Raw genomic sequence first — 21,591 nt, 5'->3', positions numbered from 1 at the left:
CACACTGCTTGTTGGCTTCTGCATTCTCCTCAACTAGAGTTTCCATTTTCTAGTAAAATAATACCATGGTTCCCCCTTTGTAGTAGGTAAATAACTAAGGATCTCACCAAGGCGTTGTTGACTCAGGCAGAGTCCTCTCCTCAGTGTGAGAAGATTCACATCCTTGTGCAGAGGGGTGCTCTGGCCTGAGGACAGAGGTCAGTCTGGCTTTGAGGACCTGTCTCCATTCTGCTGGAGCTCTGACGCTTGGTGGAGAAAAGCTGGCGGGTGGTTCAGGCTGGGAAGCGAGGCCACAGCTTGGGCTCCATGGTCAGTCACCTGGAGTGCCCCCCAGGTCAGGTGATGCTCTGGGACCGTGGGTGAAAGGGTGATGTTCTGCAGCTTCTGGCAGCTCAGGTCCCAGCGTCACTTCTTAGGGTTAATTGGGGTTTGCAGGGGCTTGAGGGGGATGATGGAGATGATGCTGTCTGTAAAAGGCTTGAGCCCACTTGAAATTACTTTTGCTCAGGTGCAGAGGTGGCACAGGGGCCTGCCATGTATTGTAAAAATTTTCAGTGGGCAATTACAAAATTTTGTAGGAGGTGAAATGTCTGCCCTGTAGAAAAATAATCCCTATATTATAAATAAATCAAAAGCAGCAATGTTAAAAAACCTCCCCGAAACAAGGCAAGGAAATACTCCAGAAGAGAAGCCATTTGAGAAATTTCTCCTTCAAGATATAAGAAAGGAATTTTCTTTTTAAAGTTAGAAGCTGCAGATGTGCCAGGTGCTGTGGAGTTTGAGATATCCACCTGCTTGGCAGCCTCAGATGCTGCAGAGCCTGGGGAGCCCTGGGCCTTGGAAGTCCCTCCTGCCGGGAGGCAGGAGATGGGAGCTGGCAAGAACTGGTTGGCTGGCTGATGCGTGGAAACGTAAAATCTGTGTTTGCAGCGGGATGCCTGGGTAGCTAATCTGCTGCTGAGAGGCTGTGGCTTTTCCCCCTTTCATGTTTGCCTCTGCTGGAGAAGGGCAGCTTTCCCCATGGTTAGGCAGGGTCCCAGAGTGATGCCGTCAGCACCTGCTGCCCTGGGCCAACTCGGCTGAGTCAGCGCTTGATGTGCTGCCAGTGGGCTGCGTTGGCCCTCATGGGCGAGGGGTGGAAGGTACTTTGAACTGGCATGGCTGTGCTCTGTGTGGACTCTGCACCTGGCCCTGACAGGAGCGTGTCACCGGTACCCTCTTGTGTGCTGTCATGGGTTGAAATCCACATCAGGGCAGCCTTTGGGGCCGCTGAGCTCATTTTGTGCCTGCTGGACACCAGAGAGCCCTGCTGGTTAGAAAATAAGGCAAGAAGCCATAATCCTAAGAGCTGACCTTTTGTTGAAGGAAGCCCATGACTGATGTTTTTAGCTCAGAACCCAACTGCTTGCATTCAGTGTCAAGTATATGGTTTGAAGTAAAAAAAAGTGTTTTCATTGTAAGATTAGTTAATTTAGAAGTCCCTGTGGGATGTGAACCCTCTTAAAACCTTGCTTCAAAATCTCTTGGCCCTTTCACTTTTTTTATTGTATGTTTTCTGCATCTTCCACTTATAGCCGTGATACCTCCCTGCTCACCCCAGCCTGGTGGGCTGCCTCTGACTGTTGCAGGAGAAGCAGGTCTTTTGTGGTGCCACTTCACCACTAGTGAGTGTTTGCTGAAAACCAGAGAGGGTCCTTCTGCCTATCACACGATGGGGTGTTCTTAGGTAGGTTTATAAACATGGTCTAACAAGTTGTTACCAAGATTTCTGTTCTTGAAGGCTGAAGAAATGCATGAAACGTCACAGGCTTGGGTTGAGTGGTTTTACCAAGTCCCTCATAACTGAGGTAATGAGGTGAGATATTTTTGCAATTATATATGAAGAAAGGAAAGTTCTGTTCTATAGCATTCAAATTCTATCCTTTTCAATTAAGAGTGAAATGCTGCATTTTCTGATTTGAGGTGCGGATGTAAGGAGCACGATAACAGAAAACTGACTATAGGGCTTAAGAGCAATACTGCCTATAGAAATATACTGGTTTATTATGTTACAAAGGATTTTTGATACTTGCATAGCAGCATGCCTTGTAATTAGTTTACAATGGGAGGTCTGATGAATACCACCATCCAGAAGAAATATGCATAATTTCTTTCTTCTAATCAAACACACATGTTCTGGCATAATGGGTAAGTTCAAATCTGTTCTTCTGGCCAGCTGCCGGCGGAGTCCAGAGCCACTGGAACTGTAAATACAACAGACAAGTCGTTTTATGATATCAGACTGAGGAATTCAGCATTGGCACAGATCCTAAAGTGGTTGCTTTGGCTCAGTGTCAAAGCTGATGTTTATATCAGTGTTTGTCAAGCAAGATTAGTTAGCCTGGTTAATTATACACAGGAATGTATAATTTTTACTTGACAATCAGAGCATTAAATGAGTATAAACCTGAGTATATTAGGTCTTGGTTTTGTTCTTCATCAAATTATTCTCAATGACTTTTTGAAACTTTCAAAAGATACTTCTCTGAAAGAGGCACTCGGAGAATCTTTCAGGTTGCTTCGTCACTCAGCAGGGACAGCTTATTGGAGAAGCGGGTCAATATTTCACAGGCAATGATGCACGTATCTGTAAGCGGGCTCAGAAGCATGGCTAGCCTCTGTGGAGTAGTGTTTGAGCTCATACTTGGGCACTGAAGTTACAAGCAGCTTGAATTTGGTACGCGTATGTATCAGCACTCTTAATAACCTGACTAGTGCGCTGGTAGACTATTGTGCTGTCCTCAGTGTGTGTTACACCAAAGCCTTTGGCAGCCGGGTGGCTGCTGTTCGTCCTTCTTTCCCTCTCTTGTGGAGGACAAGTCTGAAACCCTGCAGTGACCTTTCTTACACCACATTAGGAGCCTGTCTGTGTGCTTTACAGCTGCGGTTGCAGAGGAAGGCAGAAGGTGGATAATCCTGTAAAAGAAGGGAAATAAGTCCGAGCTCTCAGGCAATGTGAAGAGCAGAGTGGCCTGTTTATCCTGAGTTTGTGGCATCAGGGCAGGTTACTTGACTCTTTTATATTGTCTGTAGTTTTGCAGTCAAGAAGTGCTTGATGAGTCCTATTAGACTCTGGAGTTACACAATGATGGCAAAGCAGTGAGGTTTTCCACAACGTGTCTCATACTGGTGGTATATTTTCCTTAGTGCCTTATCCATTGCACTAGTACCAGTCCTTTCCAGTACCACTATGTCAGGTCTTAAAGCCAGAGACTTGGAGCGCTAGCCCTACTGGTGTGCCTGCCAATACCCCTATTACTTGCAAGCCCTAAGTAAATATGCGCGTGTCTGTTTTTGTATAAGGGTTCATTAAATGTCAAAGTAAACCTTCCATAGCTGTGTGGTGGGGGACACTGTAATACAGGTGGCATTAATGCCTCTGGGTATGGGGAGTGTTTGTCCTTTAGACTGGCGGGGGTGTGTACAGCATTGCCAGGCACAGTATCCTTGGGAGAGCCACCGGGAAAAATGGCAAGATTTGGAGTTGCTGAGCTGGCATTTTGGGAGGGAGGGGAGCTGGTGCTTGCTAATAACACTTGTACCCAGACTTTTCCCAAGGTAATTATTAATGAATATTTCAGTTCATTACAGCTTACTGCTAATAACAGTATACGTTTAAATGGAGATGCACTGATGCAGGGCAGCATGTACACAGAAGAAGTGAACATGTTTCTTTGCATTAAGGATTCCAGCTGTCTGTGTTAATCCCAGTGTCTTTATCTGATTTCACAGAAAACTCTTCTTTCTCTGACTTCCAAATTTACCTGGGTGGTGGCTCAATGTAATACAGCCTTACCCTGCATGTTGCTTCCTGAGCAATTTGCTTCATTTAGTACATGGAAGTGTCGTCTTGCTCCTTTTTCTGCTGCACAGATATATATTTTTTTTTTTTTTTTGCCCCTGGTCTGTACTCCCTCAGCCATTCTTTTCCATATGTGGAAGGGGCGGGATAGAGGGAGAAGATAAAACCACAATGACTCAAACATGAATGCATTTTTGATTAGGTGAAATCTTGACGTTTGAACAGACTGGACACAGTTGGAAGAAATCAATACTTTTATCAAATATTTCAAGATGACTCTTACAAAGTCAAAGTACTTTTTTTTTTTCTTTTTTGAGGTATTCACTTTTTAAAAAGTTTTCTCCTGCTCCTCTTTCAATTGGATTGTCTTTTCCCTTTGTGTAATAGGTCAGGGGCAAGTGGTCCTTTGGCACTAACAGGCCACATAGCGCTCATCCATCTTGCAGTGGATGGCTTGTGAGAATGAGGAGGTCAGGAAGGGAAGCCTGCAAGTAAGTGTTGCTGGTTTTAGATTTATGGAGGAGGAGGATGTGCGCATACCAACTCGAGGGAATTTGAAGCCCTGGATTGGATTTATCATGGCTGTAATCTTTCTGTCACGAAGCTGAAGACTGAAACAATGTTGTTAGAAAGCTGCCAGCTACACAAGACTCCCTAAGCTTCTGTGAAAAGGTTTTATTGGATTAGTAGAGGAGCTCTTGGGTAGAGATGTTCTGGGAATGGCCTCTGGTACCTGTGCCTAGGGCAGCTGATGGCTCCTGTGGTGGGCTGCAGGGTGAATAACTGATCTATTGGCACAGAACGTGGTGGGGTTTGATGAAAGATTTTGATTGATGGTGCATAACATTGCACAGCAATTTGTTTTAGACCTTTTATTGCTTTGAAAAGAGATGACAGGGAGTTGGTCAGAAAAGCAAGAATGTTTCTCTAGCTGTTCAGGCAGTGAGTTGGAGGAAGAAAACGGATGAAGGAGGCTCATGCCAAGTAGACTGTCTATCTCATTCTGTTTAAACTATTCACAGGCATGTAATTCCATCAGCATACCGCTCCTGACCATTCCTGCGTGTGATTTGGAGAGAGCTGTAAGCCCCATTTCCCCTCCATCACTCACACATATGTATCTACTATCTTTCAGTGACAGGAAGGAGCATTTCCCTATGGTCATTTTTCTTTTGCTGTTGTGTTTTGATAAGATTAATAAACAAAGAAACTTAGTGCCACCGTGCAAAGTACTTAATAGAAAGCAGTTGATTAAACAAGCTACTTGTTGCTCTGATTTTTCACAAATAAAGTAATATAAGAGATTTTGCTGACCATAATGGTTCCATGGAGGCTTACTAAATATTCATGCCACTGCTCACCCAGTTTAAAATGAATAGCATAAATTGCAGGAGTACAGCGTAGCACACTATCTGCACAGACTGGAAACAGTTTGTCCAAAGATTTGTCAGCTGGAAATGGCAGGGTAGCCACGTCTTTGGCCAAACATCAGGGAATTGCATCCTGCTTTGTAGCAAAAAGATAACCATTTAGAGTCTCATATATATCTAGTTTATATGAATCCTTTGATCACAATAGGCTTTCTTCTGTGCTTTCTTTCTGGACCTGAAAATCTAAACAAGAAATATGTATGTATTTTTCTTGTCTGTAAGCCATAATAATAATTAGTAATTGCTTATATCTTCTTGCACTGTCATTTTTTTAATACAAATTGATAACCAAATGTTTTTAAAATTTTGGCCTGAGTTCAGCAATTCACTTAAGTACTTTTTTTTTTTTTAAAAGGGCCTTTGAAATCAATGGGACTGAAGCGCAGCCTTTGGTGCTTGGCTTAGACTATGCTAGAATACATTTAGAAAACTTCAGGAAAAGTTGCAGTGATTTCTTGTGCCACCCCCTGTCTTTGTCTACATTGTGTCTTAGATTTGAAATACAGGCCATCTTTTACATGATGTGTTGGGAGAGAGCAAGGAGCCTTTCTCGATGGAAGTTACAGACAGCAGTTAGGATTTTTATCTGACCTTTGCAATGGACAGCCTTGTGGCAGACCTGTCTTATACCATTAACAGTAGTGGTTATTCCAGTAATGCATACAGGGAGATAGCTGCTAGTCCGTGCAGGCTGGGGAATGCCACCCTGAATGGGAAGAGCCTGGGTGCAAGGCATTGTTGGACAGTGGGCTCCAAAGTGGTGGGTGCAGGCATGGAACCTCCCAACTGCCCTGAGGTCCCAGGGAGTGGCAAAAGTGTCTTGCACATAGCCCCTTGCTTGACCATGTGGTAGAAAAAAAATGCAGAACCAGGGGAATTTTGGAGAGGAGGTATGAAAAAAACCAAAATGGGGGAGGGGGAGGAGGGAAGTGTCAGTCCTCAGCTTGCCTATTCCTAGGTTGTTAACGGCCTTAGGGTGTTGTGCTTGCTGCTGAAGACTAGATGTGTAACTGCACCTTCCCCTTCTGATTTCCCATAGGGAATCTGGTAGAAGTGGTTTAAGAAGTGGAAAAAAGGAGAAGCTTCACTGTAAATGATGTAACATGTCCTGCTGTTAAGGCATATAAGCCATGGCATATGACTAGGTGTGCACAAACAGAGTAAGGTCCCCCAGGATGTATTGATAACTGTTCTTTACAGTATTCACCAATGTTTCTGCTTCCCTAAATTAACTTGTCTGTCTTCCGTTGTCTGTGGATCATGTGCATGGTGTCTCTGAAGCAGGCCAACAGGAAGGGTCACTGCCTGGTTAACTGTTTTACAGACTTCCTCTTCACAGAGGAGCAATGAGATGATTTGCAAATGCCGGTCCTCTTTGCCAAATTTACTATAATTCAAATTTTGACGGTGGTCAAAGGCTGAAGTGTCAAGGTTGTGCATTTTACCATTATATTTCTCAGTGCATAACTTGATGTCTAACTGGTGACCTAAAGGCTCAGTGCCAGTCTGACACTCACAGTGATAATTTCTTGTCAAGGATGAAAATTGAGTTGACTTGTTTTTTGTTTGTTTTCTTTACGCTTATCTAAGATATCTGCAACTGAGACAAATACATTTTTTTTTCCTTTCTTATTTTACTTTTGTCTTTTGCTGGCACTTGGTTAAAAGCCTGTTTCACTGCCTACCTTCCGTAGAAGCTATTGCTGCTAATTATGAGATGTCTTAGTGTGGTGTCTTGGCTGCAGTTAGGAAAGGCACTGGTTGGGCCAGTGGTGACCGTAGCTATGGGCAGACATAGTACCTACTTCACCCCCACACGTAAATATGCATATATAGCCCTGATTTGCCACCGCATGTCCTTACTGCCTTCCCCCTCTGCGTTTCCCACTGCAGAGAACCACTTGTGCCCCACACCTCTAGCAAAGCCAGCTGCAGCCCCTCACCAAGGAGTTTCTTACCCCCATTCTTTCAATAGGCTGTCATGCCTGTGCAACCATCATTTCTCATTTCCGTCCCAGGGAACAGGACGGATGGGGATGAAGGGCTGCTTCTTCTGGCTGCCCAACCAGCTGGCATCCTGGGAGAGCAGCCCCTGCCCAACCTCCAGCTTGGCTCACCCCTGGCCACCCCTGTGGTGGCTCTGACTACACGCTGCTCTCGTCACACTGGCTGCCAGAGAGGAAAGGTTTTGGAGAGGAAGAGGAAAAAGGAGGGAATGGAGCCAGAAAGACCACTCCAAGCTTTCTGCATCCTCAGGAAACATCCTGAACCCACACCAGAGAGACCACCTCCCTGCTCAACAGTTGCTGTGCTTCCTGCAAAAACTACCTGAAATGCCAAAGAACATTATTACTTTAAGACCCAGTCCTGAACTGGATCTTGAGAAACCTCCCAGGGGCTGTTGCTTCAGTAAGTTTCAATGGGAATGGCTGGGTAAGGCTCCAGAGGCGACTGCAGGGAAGCAGAGCAGGTGTGAACGGGGCTGGAGGGGAAGCTGGGGAGGACAACCTTCAGGCATGGCTGTGTCCCTGTGCAGGGCAGCTGCCCTGGCCGGCGAGTCAAACCCTGTGGCAGTGGCTACGATGCAGCTAGCCTGTAGGGCTGGTCTCTTCTGTCAGGTGGTGGCAGCATAAATCCATGGGAGAGTCTTGACTAGTGGAAAAAGAGAAGTGGGAATTCAGCAGCCTGTGTTCAAATCTGGAGTCTGATGTTGCCTTGCAGCTGGGTTTAGGACCATGCTTCCTTGTCTATGAGCTGAGAGCTTTTCTGAATAGTTTTAAGATGTGCATATGTAAGGCTGGAGCTCAATTTATTGTGTGTGTGTCTGTGTGTATGCATGCTTTCTTTGTTCAGAGTTGCCTAGTTTCTGTCTGCGCACATCTTACCGGTGCAAGTACCAACTGTGTAGATCGTGTGGAGGGCAGGCACTACAACACTTAGAAGGATTTACTTATTTTTTGTACTAATACATTTTTTGCTTAACCTTAGAACAGGTGTATAGCTATATTAATACAAAATTGCCTTGAATCTGAATAACTTGTTTCCTTCTTGCATGGAAGGATGCTGTGTCACTGTGTGCACATTCATCTTCTTTAATTGCACCCACACTAGATAGATTGTACCGTTGTAATGTACATGTGTAGTCAGAGCGGTACAACTTTATGTGCGGGCAAAGCCTTAGTGGTAAAGACTACATGTGCTCTTTAAGGATGTAAAAAATTATTTCTGAGGGTAATTTATTATAGAAAATTTTAATGAGTTTTATCCATAAATATTAATGTACACAAAAACCTGTGCATGAATAAGTGCACTGTTAGCTAGGCAAGGTCCTCTGAAAAAGTGATGGGGGAGCAAGAGTTGGGTAGGGGGTGAGTGGGTTACTTCCTTCTGAAGTTAACATAGGAAATAAGTGGTCTCGTCAATTAGCATTAATTTGGTGCTACTGCTGTGATAGCAAACACTGGGGAACCGTTCCTCTCTCTGTTTGTGTAGCACAGTAATGTCTCAGCAGCCTCAGAAGCTCAGACAGCTCTGACAGTTTTGGGAGGACCCTTGAGGCATATTTGGGGTATCTGCCAAATGTGACATTGCTAGTCTAAACCCTGCCTCCCTCTCTGGCAGCGGAGAGAGACTTTCACTGAGCCAAACGGGATGAAGGAAAACATTTCCCTGGTGTGGTGCTGCTGCCACTGTGATGGGAGCGTGCAAGGCGACGAGAGGTGTCCCGGGCAGTGGACCCAGGGAGGGACCATGCTGTAAAGCCATGGCCTCCCCATCCCCATGGCACATCCACTTCGAGGTGGTGGCTCATCACCTCCTCTGCCTGTGGGTGCCCAGGGTGCCCCATGCCAGCCTCCAAAGTGAAACACTCACAGGAAGCGTTAGGGGTGTTGTCTACCGTGCGTGAGCTGATAAAAAGTCTTGTGGGAAGCATTGCTCACTCACCCTGGGCCCATGGGCTAAAAATAAATGAATAATAGTAAAAAAGGGATGTTGGCCAGCTCAGGCAACTCTGACACCAGCAAAACACAGCTTGCCTGTGTTGTGGCCATCTTTCCTGACCTTTATTAATGCACTCACAAGAGCATCAAGATACATAGTTCTTTAAATATTGCGGGAAAGAGAGTGGTGTAATCCTCTGGGTGATTAGTAGCAGAGCTGAAAAGGTCTTAAGTGCTGACAAAGAATGAAAGGCTAGAATATTTAAGGAACTATGAAATTATCCTTCTACCACGGAGATGAGGATATTCCGCAGAGGATATCTGTGCTGGTTACCATGCCTTTATTCCCCGCTGAGAACCTGAACATCCAGGGACGGTTCTTACAGATTTCCTTAATGAGCCTACACTTACAAATTTGCTTTTCTGCGGGGGTGGCGCTTGTCACCGTGTCCCCTGGGACTCATTACAGGGGATGCTTTCTCTATCTGCTTTGATTGCTTGCGATGCTCTCTCATTAGTGCAGCTCGTCCAGGTTTGGTTCTTGAGGGAGAGGAGGAGACTGAAATAGTTTTCAGGGTGATGAAAGAGGCCTTCCAGAACAGGCAAAAATAATCCTAAAATTTAATTAAACAGAATATTTTCTTTTTTAAGTGTGGGAAATAAGCGTGTGTGCCTGTGAGTGCAGCAGGGCGGGGGAGGGAGACCAGTAAGAACCAGAACAGAGAAGCGCCTTGAGTGTGTGTGCGCTGCAAGCGTGGGTTTCCCCCTCTTCCCTCCACAGCGTCTCTGTGAAGTGTACTCTGGAGTAAAGTTTGCGTGTGATCGCCGATTGCCTCACGCTCCGCACGTAGCGCTGTCGTTAAGCCATCATCCCCCTGGCCCGAAGCCAGGGCTCGGCGGCCTTGCTGCACTGAAACGGCCTTTATTGATACTTCGATGCAGTGCGCATGTTTACAGCTGCTAATTGGAGGCTTAATCTGAATATCCTTGACTGAACTAATTCACTGGCAATAGCCTTTTCAATTTCAGGTCCCGCCGCGGTGGTATGCCTGCTCTCCGCAGCACGCCAGTCTCTTCTGAACCTGTGTTGCCTCTGCGTGCGTGCAAAGCATGATGACCGAGTAACGCTGCAGCCTAATGCGTAGTTTTAGGTCAGAGGAGGAAGTAAAAATCTTACCTGATTTGGCCATTGCAGAATACAAGAGAGGAGCACTGGGGAACTGGAGAAAAGCATTAACAGACATACATGCAGAAATATGGAGATTAATTAAACATACAAGGAAGGAGGTTAACCTTTGTAATTATTAGAAGAGACAAAGATGCTCACTGCAAGGACAGCTGTGATCCTATGGCAATTTTAGATTTATTTCCTTAAACATATTCTATTTTTTCCTAGCCTGCTGAACAGAGAATTTGGGTGGTGGTCTGATAGCACGAGCTGTTATTTTACTTGGCCTTAAAAAAAAAAAAAAAAAAAATGCAATACAGATGAATGCCTGGGACGTTCCTGCCCAGGAAACCACAGGTCAGATTTCTCTCCCCAGAAGCCTGGAGAACTCCCTCAGTTGGGCCCTTTCACAGTTTCCAAAATTGCCCTTTCTGTCACTTTAGGATCCCAGGGAGTATCCAACAACAGGGACAGTTCAGCAAAACTCACTGCTGTTTCCAAGGCTCGGTTTGCAAATGCTCCCTAGTCTCTTGGCAGTGGTGGATAGCCACTGCCAACAGGAGGCACGGCTGTTCCATGCCTCTCATTTCACAGTGGCATTGCCCCGGCAGCCAGGTTGAACCCAGGTTTATCCCTAAGTGGGTGTTCTGCTAAGAAATAAAAAATAGTCACGAGCTGTAGTGGTCTTTCACATTAATAGGACTCTTCAGCCCATGAGGAACTCAATTTTGTTGCCAATAATTTGAAAAGCTTCCTAAGCCCTATCACGGATTCATTTAATAGGGAACCCATTTTTAAAGCAGCATCAATCTGTGATCTAGCTTCCTTACAGGCAGACTCCGTAAGATTTGAAAGCTTATTAGGGGCTCTTCGAGCTACCGCTAGATAACATGCCAGTCATCAACAGCTGTGTGGCATGGAGATAATCTGGGAACAGAGCTTTCATGTGTAATTCTTTGTTTCTGCCCTTAGTTCCACAAGAAATTTAGTAAGCAGGAACAGTTTTCCGTCTTATGGGAATTAGAATAATATCAGGTAATATTAGCCTTTTGGTTGGTAAGAAAAGATAAACCATTATCTTTGCATCCTTTTCCTGCAGATGAGAGTAATGTACTTTCCCATCTTTCCCCCTTTCAGGCTCTTCCTCCAAAAAAAAAAAAATAAAGAAAAATAAAGGAGGTGAATGGACATTGCAAAAACAGTGCATTGTGCTCCTGAGATGACAACTTTTGAAAACGGACGCATTTTCACTTGTGTGGCTCTCTGTCTGCCCTCTCCTGTGTTCTCCTTTCCACTTGAATTTTCAGGGTTGCTGATATAATACCAGAGCAAGAAGCAAAAGTAGCTGTGATTATGTCAATCTGTCCAAGATATAGTGCCCCAGAGAGGAGCCACCTACCAGTAGAGCGTCATACCAACCTTTCATATTTTGTTTGGCATGCCTTGTTTGGCCCTTCAGTAGCCACTTGTCACCTGCATCCAAGGTATTTTTGTTGTGTAGGACTATTTCTGCAAGCTAATGAAGGGAAGTCTTCAGCAAACTGTGCTTGTAGCTGAGTTTGTGGAATTTGATCTGCTCTGTGGTTCATGAAAGATGGTAACTGTCCCAGCGTTTTTATTGTTATTTCTCTTGGCTTTTTTGTCTTTTAGATGTCTTCTGTATGGCTTCATTTTAGGTCTCTGTATGAAGATGAAAGTTGAAGTGAAAAGATGCAGGTGTTTTGACCTGCCAAATTCTAGCCCTTTCCCCAGTGTTTCTTAACTTCTAAAAACAGGCTCCTTCCTCACACAGCCTTTCCTCTCTCTTGCCTCCATCCCTGAGCAAGAAACTGATCAAGAGAGGAGGCTATGTTTAGCTCCATAAATCCAACAGCTGTTTGAAGACTGATAATCAAGTTATGGATGAGGAAATGAGGTACTGGTTTCTCAGGCAACACTGCTACTGAGGCCCATTTCATGTTTTGCCTCACTGAAGTGAGCAGGGTTTCACACCCCGCTTGGAACTGGTGATTCCCTCTCCAACAGGCACGAAGCTAATGTCTCTGATTTTTTGGTGTTTTAACATAATATTCTTACCTCTGTTCCCTCCCATCTCTACGGAGTATTAAATCAGGCCAATTTTCCTAGGTCCTGCTTCAGTATAGCAGTTAAATGTTTTAACTTTCATAAATTCAAACAAACTAATATTTAATAATGTTCATGAATATTTTATACTTAACCATTATAAGCTACACAATAGAAAACACTCGGGCACAATTGGGTGCAACACGAAAGTACTTAAGAAACACCCCGTTGTGTCTGTGTCAGACAAGCCTCAACTGAGAATCTCTAGTCTTTGATCATGAAATGTCAGACTACTCATGTTCTTTTAATGTAGAGCGTGCTGTGTGCTTCTCCCTTTCTGGCTGTACAGACTGTGCACATCTACAAACTAAAATCAGGTTGAATACAATATGCAGTCAGACCTAAGTCAATCAAGTGAATCCTGGTTAGCCCTCATTTCCTAAAGTCAGGTCAAGTGATTTTTTTGTTTGTGCTAGAGTTCAGGGCTGAGAACCACATATTGAACTGAAATTTGGGAAACTTGGAAGTGTTCAGCCAAAAAAAAAAGTATCTGAAAGCTGCAGTGGCTATAGTACCATTAATTCTTATTAATACCTTGGTTTTCTAGACAGCCATCATAGTGATATTGTAGATCAGTATTGTTTTGTGTCTATGTAGTACCTTTCATGTAACAGACTTTATAAGTAATTTCTGAATTTAACTAGCTGATGTGCAAGCTGTAGGCAGAGATGATCTACACTAGGGATCAAAAGTAGCAGCTGTTCAACAAGATACAGGACACATCCAGTACAGAAAGTGGAAAAGCATGTTGTGGAGACTTTAGCTTAATCTGCAGGGGTGGTTGGTGTTGGCAGGGTAGAGTTATGCAGGTCAGAATTTTCTCTGCTGGTTGCAAAGGTCATGCTAGTTCTGAGAGAAAAATATGGGATCAGTATAAGGTTATAATACCTCCTCTACAGTCTGCACTATGAGTACACTGGGGCCCTGGCTTAGCGCTAGCAGGCATGGAGAGCATCTCCTTCTGACCTGCTGTCATTACTGCTTCCTATTAAGCAGTGTTCTTGTCCACTTATGATCATTTTCTAGCTGAGATATTCTCTGAAGCGTTTTGTTCCAAGTATCAGTCCATTCTAGTGCTGCTTATTTTATAAAATGTAGCAGAATGATGCCTCACAGCATGGTCCTGGCTATCAGCTAAGAGAATTTCTTCTTCCCCTTGCTAGAAGCACTGGGAGGCAAGTGAAAATCTTCTCTATGGAACTGTTGTTTTTTATCTGCCTCCAAACTTTGCTGGTGTCTTGCAGTTTGACTTGCAGGTTTCGCTGGCTGACTTGAGTGTAATACTTAAACTGAATGATGAATAACTTATTTCTGCAAGCTTCTGTGCAACGCAGAGTTTACTGATGATTCCTGGCTCCTTACTGGAGCTGGTAATTACTGCTTGTTTAACTGGTCGTTGATTTGCACCCTCTTGGGAAACCTAACATCTCTGAAAATGGCAGTGCAGAAACTTCAGTCTTGATGATTTGCTTTTCATTTTCCAAGTTTTGTAGGCTTTAATTTATGACTGTCAACTAGACCACCAGAGCACTGGTCTTCAAACTATGGCACGCATGTGTGTGCAACCGCAAAGGCATGCATCTGTATATCAGAGTTTTTAACTGTTCAGCTGTTTAAGACAAACTCATCTATTTTAACTTAAAATAAGAGGGGGAGGGTGTTGCCAAAATTTGCTCTGAGTGCACACACTGGGAAGTTAAGCCAACTAGGAGCCATTGTAATGGATTATACTGCAAAAAAGTTAGGTATGTTCCAGCTCATTACTGTCTGCTATAGTTAGTTTATGTCTGGAGTTGGTTGATGAAGGAAGATGCTTCCAAAAGCAGAGTGTGCTCTTCTGGACACAATAGCCCAAAAAGTATAGGAAACAATTTTTTACTGACATTCTTCTTGGTCACCTGGTAAATGGTTTGATTGTTATAATCCAGCCTCCAGCTTTTGTAGGTAACCTGTGCACTAAACTGGCAAATACCACTGTTCACCAATTACCTAAATTAAGTCTGGGTCACGCATCTCATCTCCTGTTTCTTGTTTGCTTTGACTGAATCCAAAAGTTGTGCTAACAGCTGGAATCCCTACTGAGGCCAGCTTGATCTGCTCTGGAGCTGCTCCAGCCAGTGCTCTGATAAAGCTTGATATCATTTCAACAGGCTCTAGGAGGACCAGAATGATTTCCCTTAATTGTTTAAGGTTTCATTCAAATATTCGCTATGCCAGGAAAACGGATATTTCACTTCTGCTTTTCTCCCTTTGCTGCTGCTACTATAAAACTTTTTTCTTCTTTTCTTAAAGTTAAGCTAGTGTGGCCAGCGCTTTTGGATTCTGTGGGAATTGTTCTACTTCATCCCCAGGGACTCTGCACGTTGTGGTTGTAAAGGTGCGTGCTGTAAATAAATAATGCACCAATGTGTCTGAGTCAAAGCACATGTTCTGCTAAGAGAACATATTAGGTGGGGCAGGCCAGGGAAAACTCTGGCCTTCTGCCCAGGTTTTGGTAGTAAGGCACCTAAATCCTTTAAGGATCTGGCCTGCAGTCTGTTATTCTTCAGCAGCTTTTTGATTGTGGCATTAAAAAATACTAGTAACATTGGGTGGATTTTTTGGCAGTTCAGAAATCTTGGAGTAATGTCTGCTCTCCAAAGAGAGGCTTCCCTAAGGCCTCCATAATTTTGTGTTGTACATTGACTTAAAAACGAGGTATTATCAGTCAACAAAGTTTTTTTTTTTCCCACTGTGCATCATCCCTCTGGTACGATCAGCTGCTGAGCCAGACCTTGTGCTGGCGGTGTAGGCACGCATCCTCTCAGTGGCAGCTGTGCTCAATGTAGGGATGCGCCCCTGCTCCGCTGGCTCTCCCGGCACAGCCCTCCTCCCTGCCTGTCTGCTGGCACCTCTGCCCCCTCTCCTCTGCTCTCTCGGCTTCCAGGGTCACATTCCCCACCATACGAGCATCAGGTTTGTCAAAGGGTTACTGTTTTAATTGTTCAACCTAATCCAGCTCGCTGTACGTGGGATAGGTGAAGGGTGCAGCTGCGTGAGCTCCTGTGCTAGCAGCTGGGATGGGGGGATGCACAAGGGGGTTATCCTCAGTGAGGGTACAGCGCCCTTGGACCATTTCTACACTGCAATTACAGCTGGCTTGTGGCTTCCTCCAGGCTTGCATCCCTAAGGCAGTATTGTTTCCAGTGCCATGCTATAGAGAGGCCCTTACTTCTGCTGTTGGGCTGATAGTGAAATGCAAGTTCAGCTGCAGAGCTGTTTGACAGCAGAATGACAACAGAGCAGACAGGACCGATGGTAAGGCATCTAGCCAACTGCCAGGTGTGATGGAAGAGGGCTTATTACTGGGAATTAAAGGTACTCACTGTTTTTCAGCATAGTCTCCTGCCTCAGTGGGCCACCAGCCCCAAAACAGCTGTGGTCTTAGGTGCTGGGGCGAGAAGCAGGCTCTGGTGATTTACTGCTGCCTGTAGGTGCCATTTGCTGGTGCTTGTAGGGAGGAAGGGAAGTCAATTCATATGTGACTTGAGATGCAGAGCAGTATTTTTGCAGCTATATGTGTACATCTGTCCTAACTGTCTGACTCATGAGAATAGACTTTCGTTCTTAGTAGCAGAAGGTCCAAGGAATCCACTGTGCTGGCTGGCAGTAACTTCTGTGCCAGTGTTTGTTGGATGGTAAAATTACCTTTGTGATTAAAGCAGCATGTGCTATACTCTAGCTGATCATGTTTCATATGAGGACAGCATGCCTTTAGCATGTGCTAGGAAGCAGAAAACAAGACCTCTGGGGTTCCTAGATAAAAATCTCAATTGCTCTTGGAAAAGCCTATACTGTCAATCTTCAATGCTATCACCTGTGCTCGGCAAATTATTAGGGGCAGGTCATGCAAATGGTGCACAATTACATCCTCATTCCGTGCGATAGGCATGTACAATACTCTAGTATCCAGAGTTTGGATGTTATGGTTTGGATGGATGGAAAACTAGATGGGTAAAAAAAATGGTTGGATGGTTGGGCTTAGAGGGTGGTGGCTATTCAGTCACATTATACCTAGGGGCTGGTAACAAATGGAGCACCATGGGGGTCTATCACAGGACCTGACCTGTTAACCACCTTTGTCAGTGACCCAAAGCAGATGGCAAAGTGGACTCTCAAGTGTGGAGATGACACCAAACTGAGGGGGACTAGCTGATGCACGCAAGGGCACGGCTGCCACCTAAAGGGACCCAGGTGTGCTGGAGAAATGGACCACTGGCAACTTTTATGAAATTATACATGGAAAAATACGAAGTCCTGCCCCTGGGAAGGAAGAGCCCCTTGCAGCAGTACAGGCTGGGGGCTGCCAGGCTGGGGAGCACCACTGTCTTGGTGGACAGTGAGCTGAACATGAGCCTGCAGTGTGCTCACTGCACAGCAGCATCCAGGGCAATATTCACAGGAGCACAGCCAGTAGATTGAGGGGAATGGTTATTGCCTTCTCAGTCCTGGGAAGACCACATCTGGATACTGTGTCCAGTTTTCCAACCAAACTTAGCCCATCATCTCCCATCACTCTTGCTGCTCATACTGGCAAGCAATGAAAGGACCTGTCAGAGGAGTGGGAACAAAACTATTGTCACAGCTTTAGTGGACTAAACTCTATGGAAGGTGACTGGTATCATTACCAAGTAGTCCCAATAGTGAAGAAGTAACTCTGAGGCAGAGATCTGGGTACCCTACCAGCAGTCTCACCTGCTCTTCCCTGCATCCTGCTTAGGCTGCTAATGGTGTCAAGTCAAGTTTAATGTTTTTGCTCTAAAAACCCTTTAAAGACCTGTTGCCTGTTGTGCAGTTTGGAGTAATTCATGTTAGGCTTATCTCATCATTCAAGGTGAAATTTAAACAAACCGTGACTTAAGCGATTGTATCAGCAAGTCTGGAGATGATCAAAGAGATAAGTATGCTTCTGAAAGCTGTTTGGTTAGTTCTGTGGCTCAGTCCATGAAAGCAAACATGCACTGCCCTGTTGCAGAGTTTTGCAGACTTTGCTCTATGGACTTTTCCCCACACCTCCTGGGGACCTTTACTTTGTGTTGGACCATAGGGATGTATATGACGGGGACTGGAAGATATGGATAGAGGAGGGTGGTGGTAGTAAGGCATGACATCCTGGGATTGCTTTCTACTTTCATTATGACTGGCAAATCAGTTTTGCAATGACTGCTCATCTTTAGAAACCCAAGCAAACTTTAGCTGAACTGCCTCAAAGTCACGTAGCTTGTAGAGAACAAAAAGCTTGTACCATAAAGACCAGTGTTCTAGTTTAATTCAGATTATTTTCCTCTTCCTTTAGTGTATATATTGTGAAATACGAAGGGTGTTTATTTCCAGTTTGGAATTTCATGCTGGCTGACTCGTCTAGTGAAAGAAGCTTGTGTAAAGAGACCTTCTGCTGGTGTCTGCTGTAGGTTTTAGATTGATCATCCGAAAAATACTGAGCCAAGCTGGTGGTGGGAGGATGCTTAGCAAAGGAAAACTGAAGGCGGATGTCTTGTAGAATTTATTTTTTCAACAACCTTTAACTTTCTTTCAGGCTATGGTTGCTTGCTATCCTGGAAATGGAACTGGGTATGTTCGTCATGTGGACAATCCAAATGGCGATGGGCGCTGCATCACCTGTATTTATTACCTGAATAAGAACTGGGACTCCAAGGTGAGTAAGCCACAGGGTTGAGGCAGAACATGAAGGAAAAACTGCTTCAGAAACAGAGCTTTGGAGCTGTCAGTTCCTTCTGTGAACTCTGACCTTTTGAACAGCTGGTCCATTCTTCATCTGTGCATTTATTTTCTTGGTGTTTATGGCAACCCTTCAGATGTAAGAATTTGAACTGTTTCCTTATTCTCTCTCCCATCCCACACATGCTGTTTTGTTGCTATAGAATAAAGCTTCTAAGCACTGGACTGCTGGCTCTTATGCTTTGTTTAGAGGAAAAAGCTATGAAGCACTAGAAAGAAAAACATAATCCACTAAGGAATAAGTGGATTCAGGGAGAAGAATAAAATGACGGCCCAAATATGGGACTTTACTATTCTTGATGCTGTTTCTTCAGGCTAACCCACAGAAAATCTTCAGGTGGTTGCCTTTGTGGTTTTCTTTCTTATGAAGTGATGGGGCTTAGTAAAAGGAATGAGCACGTGACCTGGTTTGTCTTCTCCATCTTTGACTCCACTAGTGGGTCTCTTGACAAGACAGTGCTCTTGTTTCTGCCTGTTTTACTATAAGGCAATATAGTCAGCCTTGCATTAAGTTAGAAACAAAATAAGGGTTTGTAAAATTGCAGGATGTCTCTTGACACTTCTGTTGTCATAAAGCAGCACAAACCATTCACATGGATTATCTGTTGAAAATCGCCCAAAGTTTTTTGTTTCTCTAACTGGTTTTGGCTGCTTTAGGTGGATGCTTTTTAAGCATACATAAATACTGTGAGCCCCCCCAAAGTTAGTTCAGATTTTGAGGGAATGCCACTAAAAAAATGCACCGTTGGAGCAAAACACATTACAGAGAACATGACAGGGAAACATCTCAATGTAATAAAATGAAGGAGGAGATGTGGGAGGAAATGCAAATATACAAGTTATTTTGTGTATAGCACTCTTACTCTAATAGGAGGGAGCACCCAAGTGGATGCTAAGAAAGCTGACTGAAATCCAGGACATGGGTGGAGAGTATTATGTTGGTGTGATGGTAATTATAAGCAAATGCATGTTGGAGGAGACGCAATATAACCATGCTGGCTTTTGAAAGCAACAATGTTGGTTTAAACCTGACCTAATAGATTCTCTCTGAGGTTTGCATACCATGTGGAGGTACCAAGTCAGGTCGGTGCTGGGTTGACAGCATCTTCCCTGCACTGTGTGGTACAGCGTAAAAGCCTCCAAAGAGCCCTCTATCAGCAGCAGGGAGGAGGCAGAGTTCGTCTGTGTCTTTTGAAGTTTCTGCAGTGCATGCAGATCAGAGTTTTTCCCTGAAACTGGTAGTACATGGAAAGAGAATTGATGTGGTAGAGAAACCAGGCTATGTCATAAGCAGGGAAAAGAGTGGCTGGGAGATACACTTATGAGAAGTTTATTGCAAATACAACAATAGAACAGGCTTCATTCTTCCCAGGGTGTAAAAGTTAACTCCACTATGATCAGATGCAGGCTCTGAAATACCATCAGCACTGGGAGGAGAGTCTGACCTCAGACTGGTCAGGTGGAGCACCCTTACCTCCCTTGTGGTATTCACTGCTTCTAGAGATGAGAGTGAGAGCTCAGAAGTTTCCCAGTGTTTGTTACAGGGACAGTGTTGTTTTTATCTTGGTTCATTTACTTTAGCCAGATGCTTATGCTGAAACACTACAAACTCTGGAAATCAAGGTGGCCAAGAGATTGTGTACGGTTTTCCAGTGTTGTCATATAGTGACCTCGGTTATTGTTAGACATTTAGTCTCTGTTTGCTGGATGCTGAGGAGGGAGAAATAATTGTTCGGACGAATGTGTGGGTGTTTATACATGTAAAAAAAACAACCTTTCCTTTTCTTTCAGCTGCATGGTGGAATTCTTCGGATATTCCCAGAAGGGAAGTCCTATGTAGCAGATGTTGAGCCAATTTTTGACAGATTACTTTTTTTTTGGTCAGATCGAAGGAACCCACATGAAGTCCAGCCCTCTTATGCAACCAGGTAAGTAGCATATTTGTTATTGATGTTTGGCCAGGAAAGGCCAAAACATCTTTTCTACCAATATTTGTGTTTAAAATTATGGCCATCGTGTGTTTGTTTAAAAATACATGTACATACAAAATAGCTAGATTTTGAGTGGATTTTCTGGTTTTGAGTCACTGGGAATTCTCTCATCAAATGAGGAAGAACAAGCTTGAATAAGATTTCTTGCGTGAAGAAAAAAAAGCCCTTTTACCATTGACAGGAGAAATCTTCCAAGCCAGGCATAGCTATGTAGCTGGGAGATGCTGGGTTATACTTTTGCCCTCATAACACTATAGGGATTCTTGGGGCTACCATCTGTCAACAGGCTATGAAAAGCTGATGTGACGCAGGGCAACCCCCAAACTGCCTACAGGCATCCCAGAGAGAAAAACATGCAGAGGGCTGTAAGCTACTTTTGCCCTCTGTTACCAGGGGCTGTGCACTCTTTTGTGCCGCCAAGCAGAAATTCTCACCTATATTTCTATCTTGATAAAATACACTTTAAAAATGCCGTCTATATTTGTCACTTGCATTCTATTTTTTAATCTACTGATCCAGTTTTGTTTTTTGCTTTCTTCATGAGCATAAAACTACAGGGCTGTACTTAATAACAGAAGTTGAAACAAACGCAAAATTTTTCTTTTATAGATATGCCATGACTGTGTGGTATTTTGATGCTGAAGAAAGAGCAGAAGCCAAAAAAAAGTTCAGGAACTTAACCGGTATGATTCTTTTATAAGAGTTCACCAGAAAGAATTTAATGCATTTTGATATTTCCAAAGTCAGAGACAAACTGGGAATAACTCTGTAGCTGGATGGGTATGACACACATTTTTAGAAAGCTTTTTCATCTCTAATCACTGGTCAGTTATTTTATGCAAAGTGGAGAAATTGTGGCAGAAGAAGATTCAGGCCTGGCCTCAGTATCCCTGATAAGCATGATGGGGAACATGGGACAGGCAGTTTCTGCTTTCTCTCTAAATGGCTGCTGAGATTGTGTCTCACCCCAGGTGGCTGCTCCAGTTACTGGGAGTCTCTAAGCTCTTTATTTTTTTTTTTAATTTGGGAAATATATTTTCTCTCCTCCAAACTTTGTTTAGCACAAAGTCACGAGACTTACACAAACAGTTTCATAATCATGTTCTCTAAATGTTCTGGCCAAATAGGGACTGTCTTCTATATTAATGAAGGGCAGATGGGGCCTGCAGTAATGCAAGAGGGATTTTTCTTTAATTTACAAGTAATTTCTGAGTGGGGATATTCATAATGACCTTGAAATGTATAGAGTATGCATTGGAAAGAAACTTAAGTTTAGAAATATATATATAAGTGCATCTTTTGGCAGGCAGTTTCTAGA

The 21,591-nt window shown here is 44.0% G+C and overlaps 1 protein-coding gene across 1 annotated transcript in view; it reads left to right on the top strand.

Moving 5' to 3' along the window:
* The window catches only part of EGLN3 (egl-9 family hypoxia inducible factor 3), a 29,838-nt gene that overhangs the window by 3,624 nt on the left and 4,623 nt on the right, over nucleotides 1-21,591 (top strand). Inside the window, exons 2-4 of the mRNA XM_064460240.1 lie at nucleotides 18,080-18,199; nucleotides 20,074-20,210; nucleotides 20,883-20,956. Coding sequence (XP_064316310.1) covers nucleotides 18,080-18,199; nucleotides 20,074-20,210; nucleotides 20,883-20,956 — 331 coding nt within the window. The remainder of the gene's footprint in view (nucleotides 1-18,079; nucleotides 18,200-20,073; nucleotides 20,211-20,882; nucleotides 20,957-21,591) is intronic.

Source organism: Phalacrocorax carbo, chromosome 9, assembly GCF_963921805.1.
Source record: "Phalacrocorax carbo chromosome 9, bPhaCar2.1, whole genome shotgun sequence".
NCBI lineage: Eukaryota > Metazoa > Chordata > Aves > Suliformes > Phalacrocoracidae > Phalacrocorax > Phalacrocorax carbo.
Note: the sequence above shows the minus strand (reverse complement) of the source record. Positions and strands in the feature narration are given on the sequence as shown.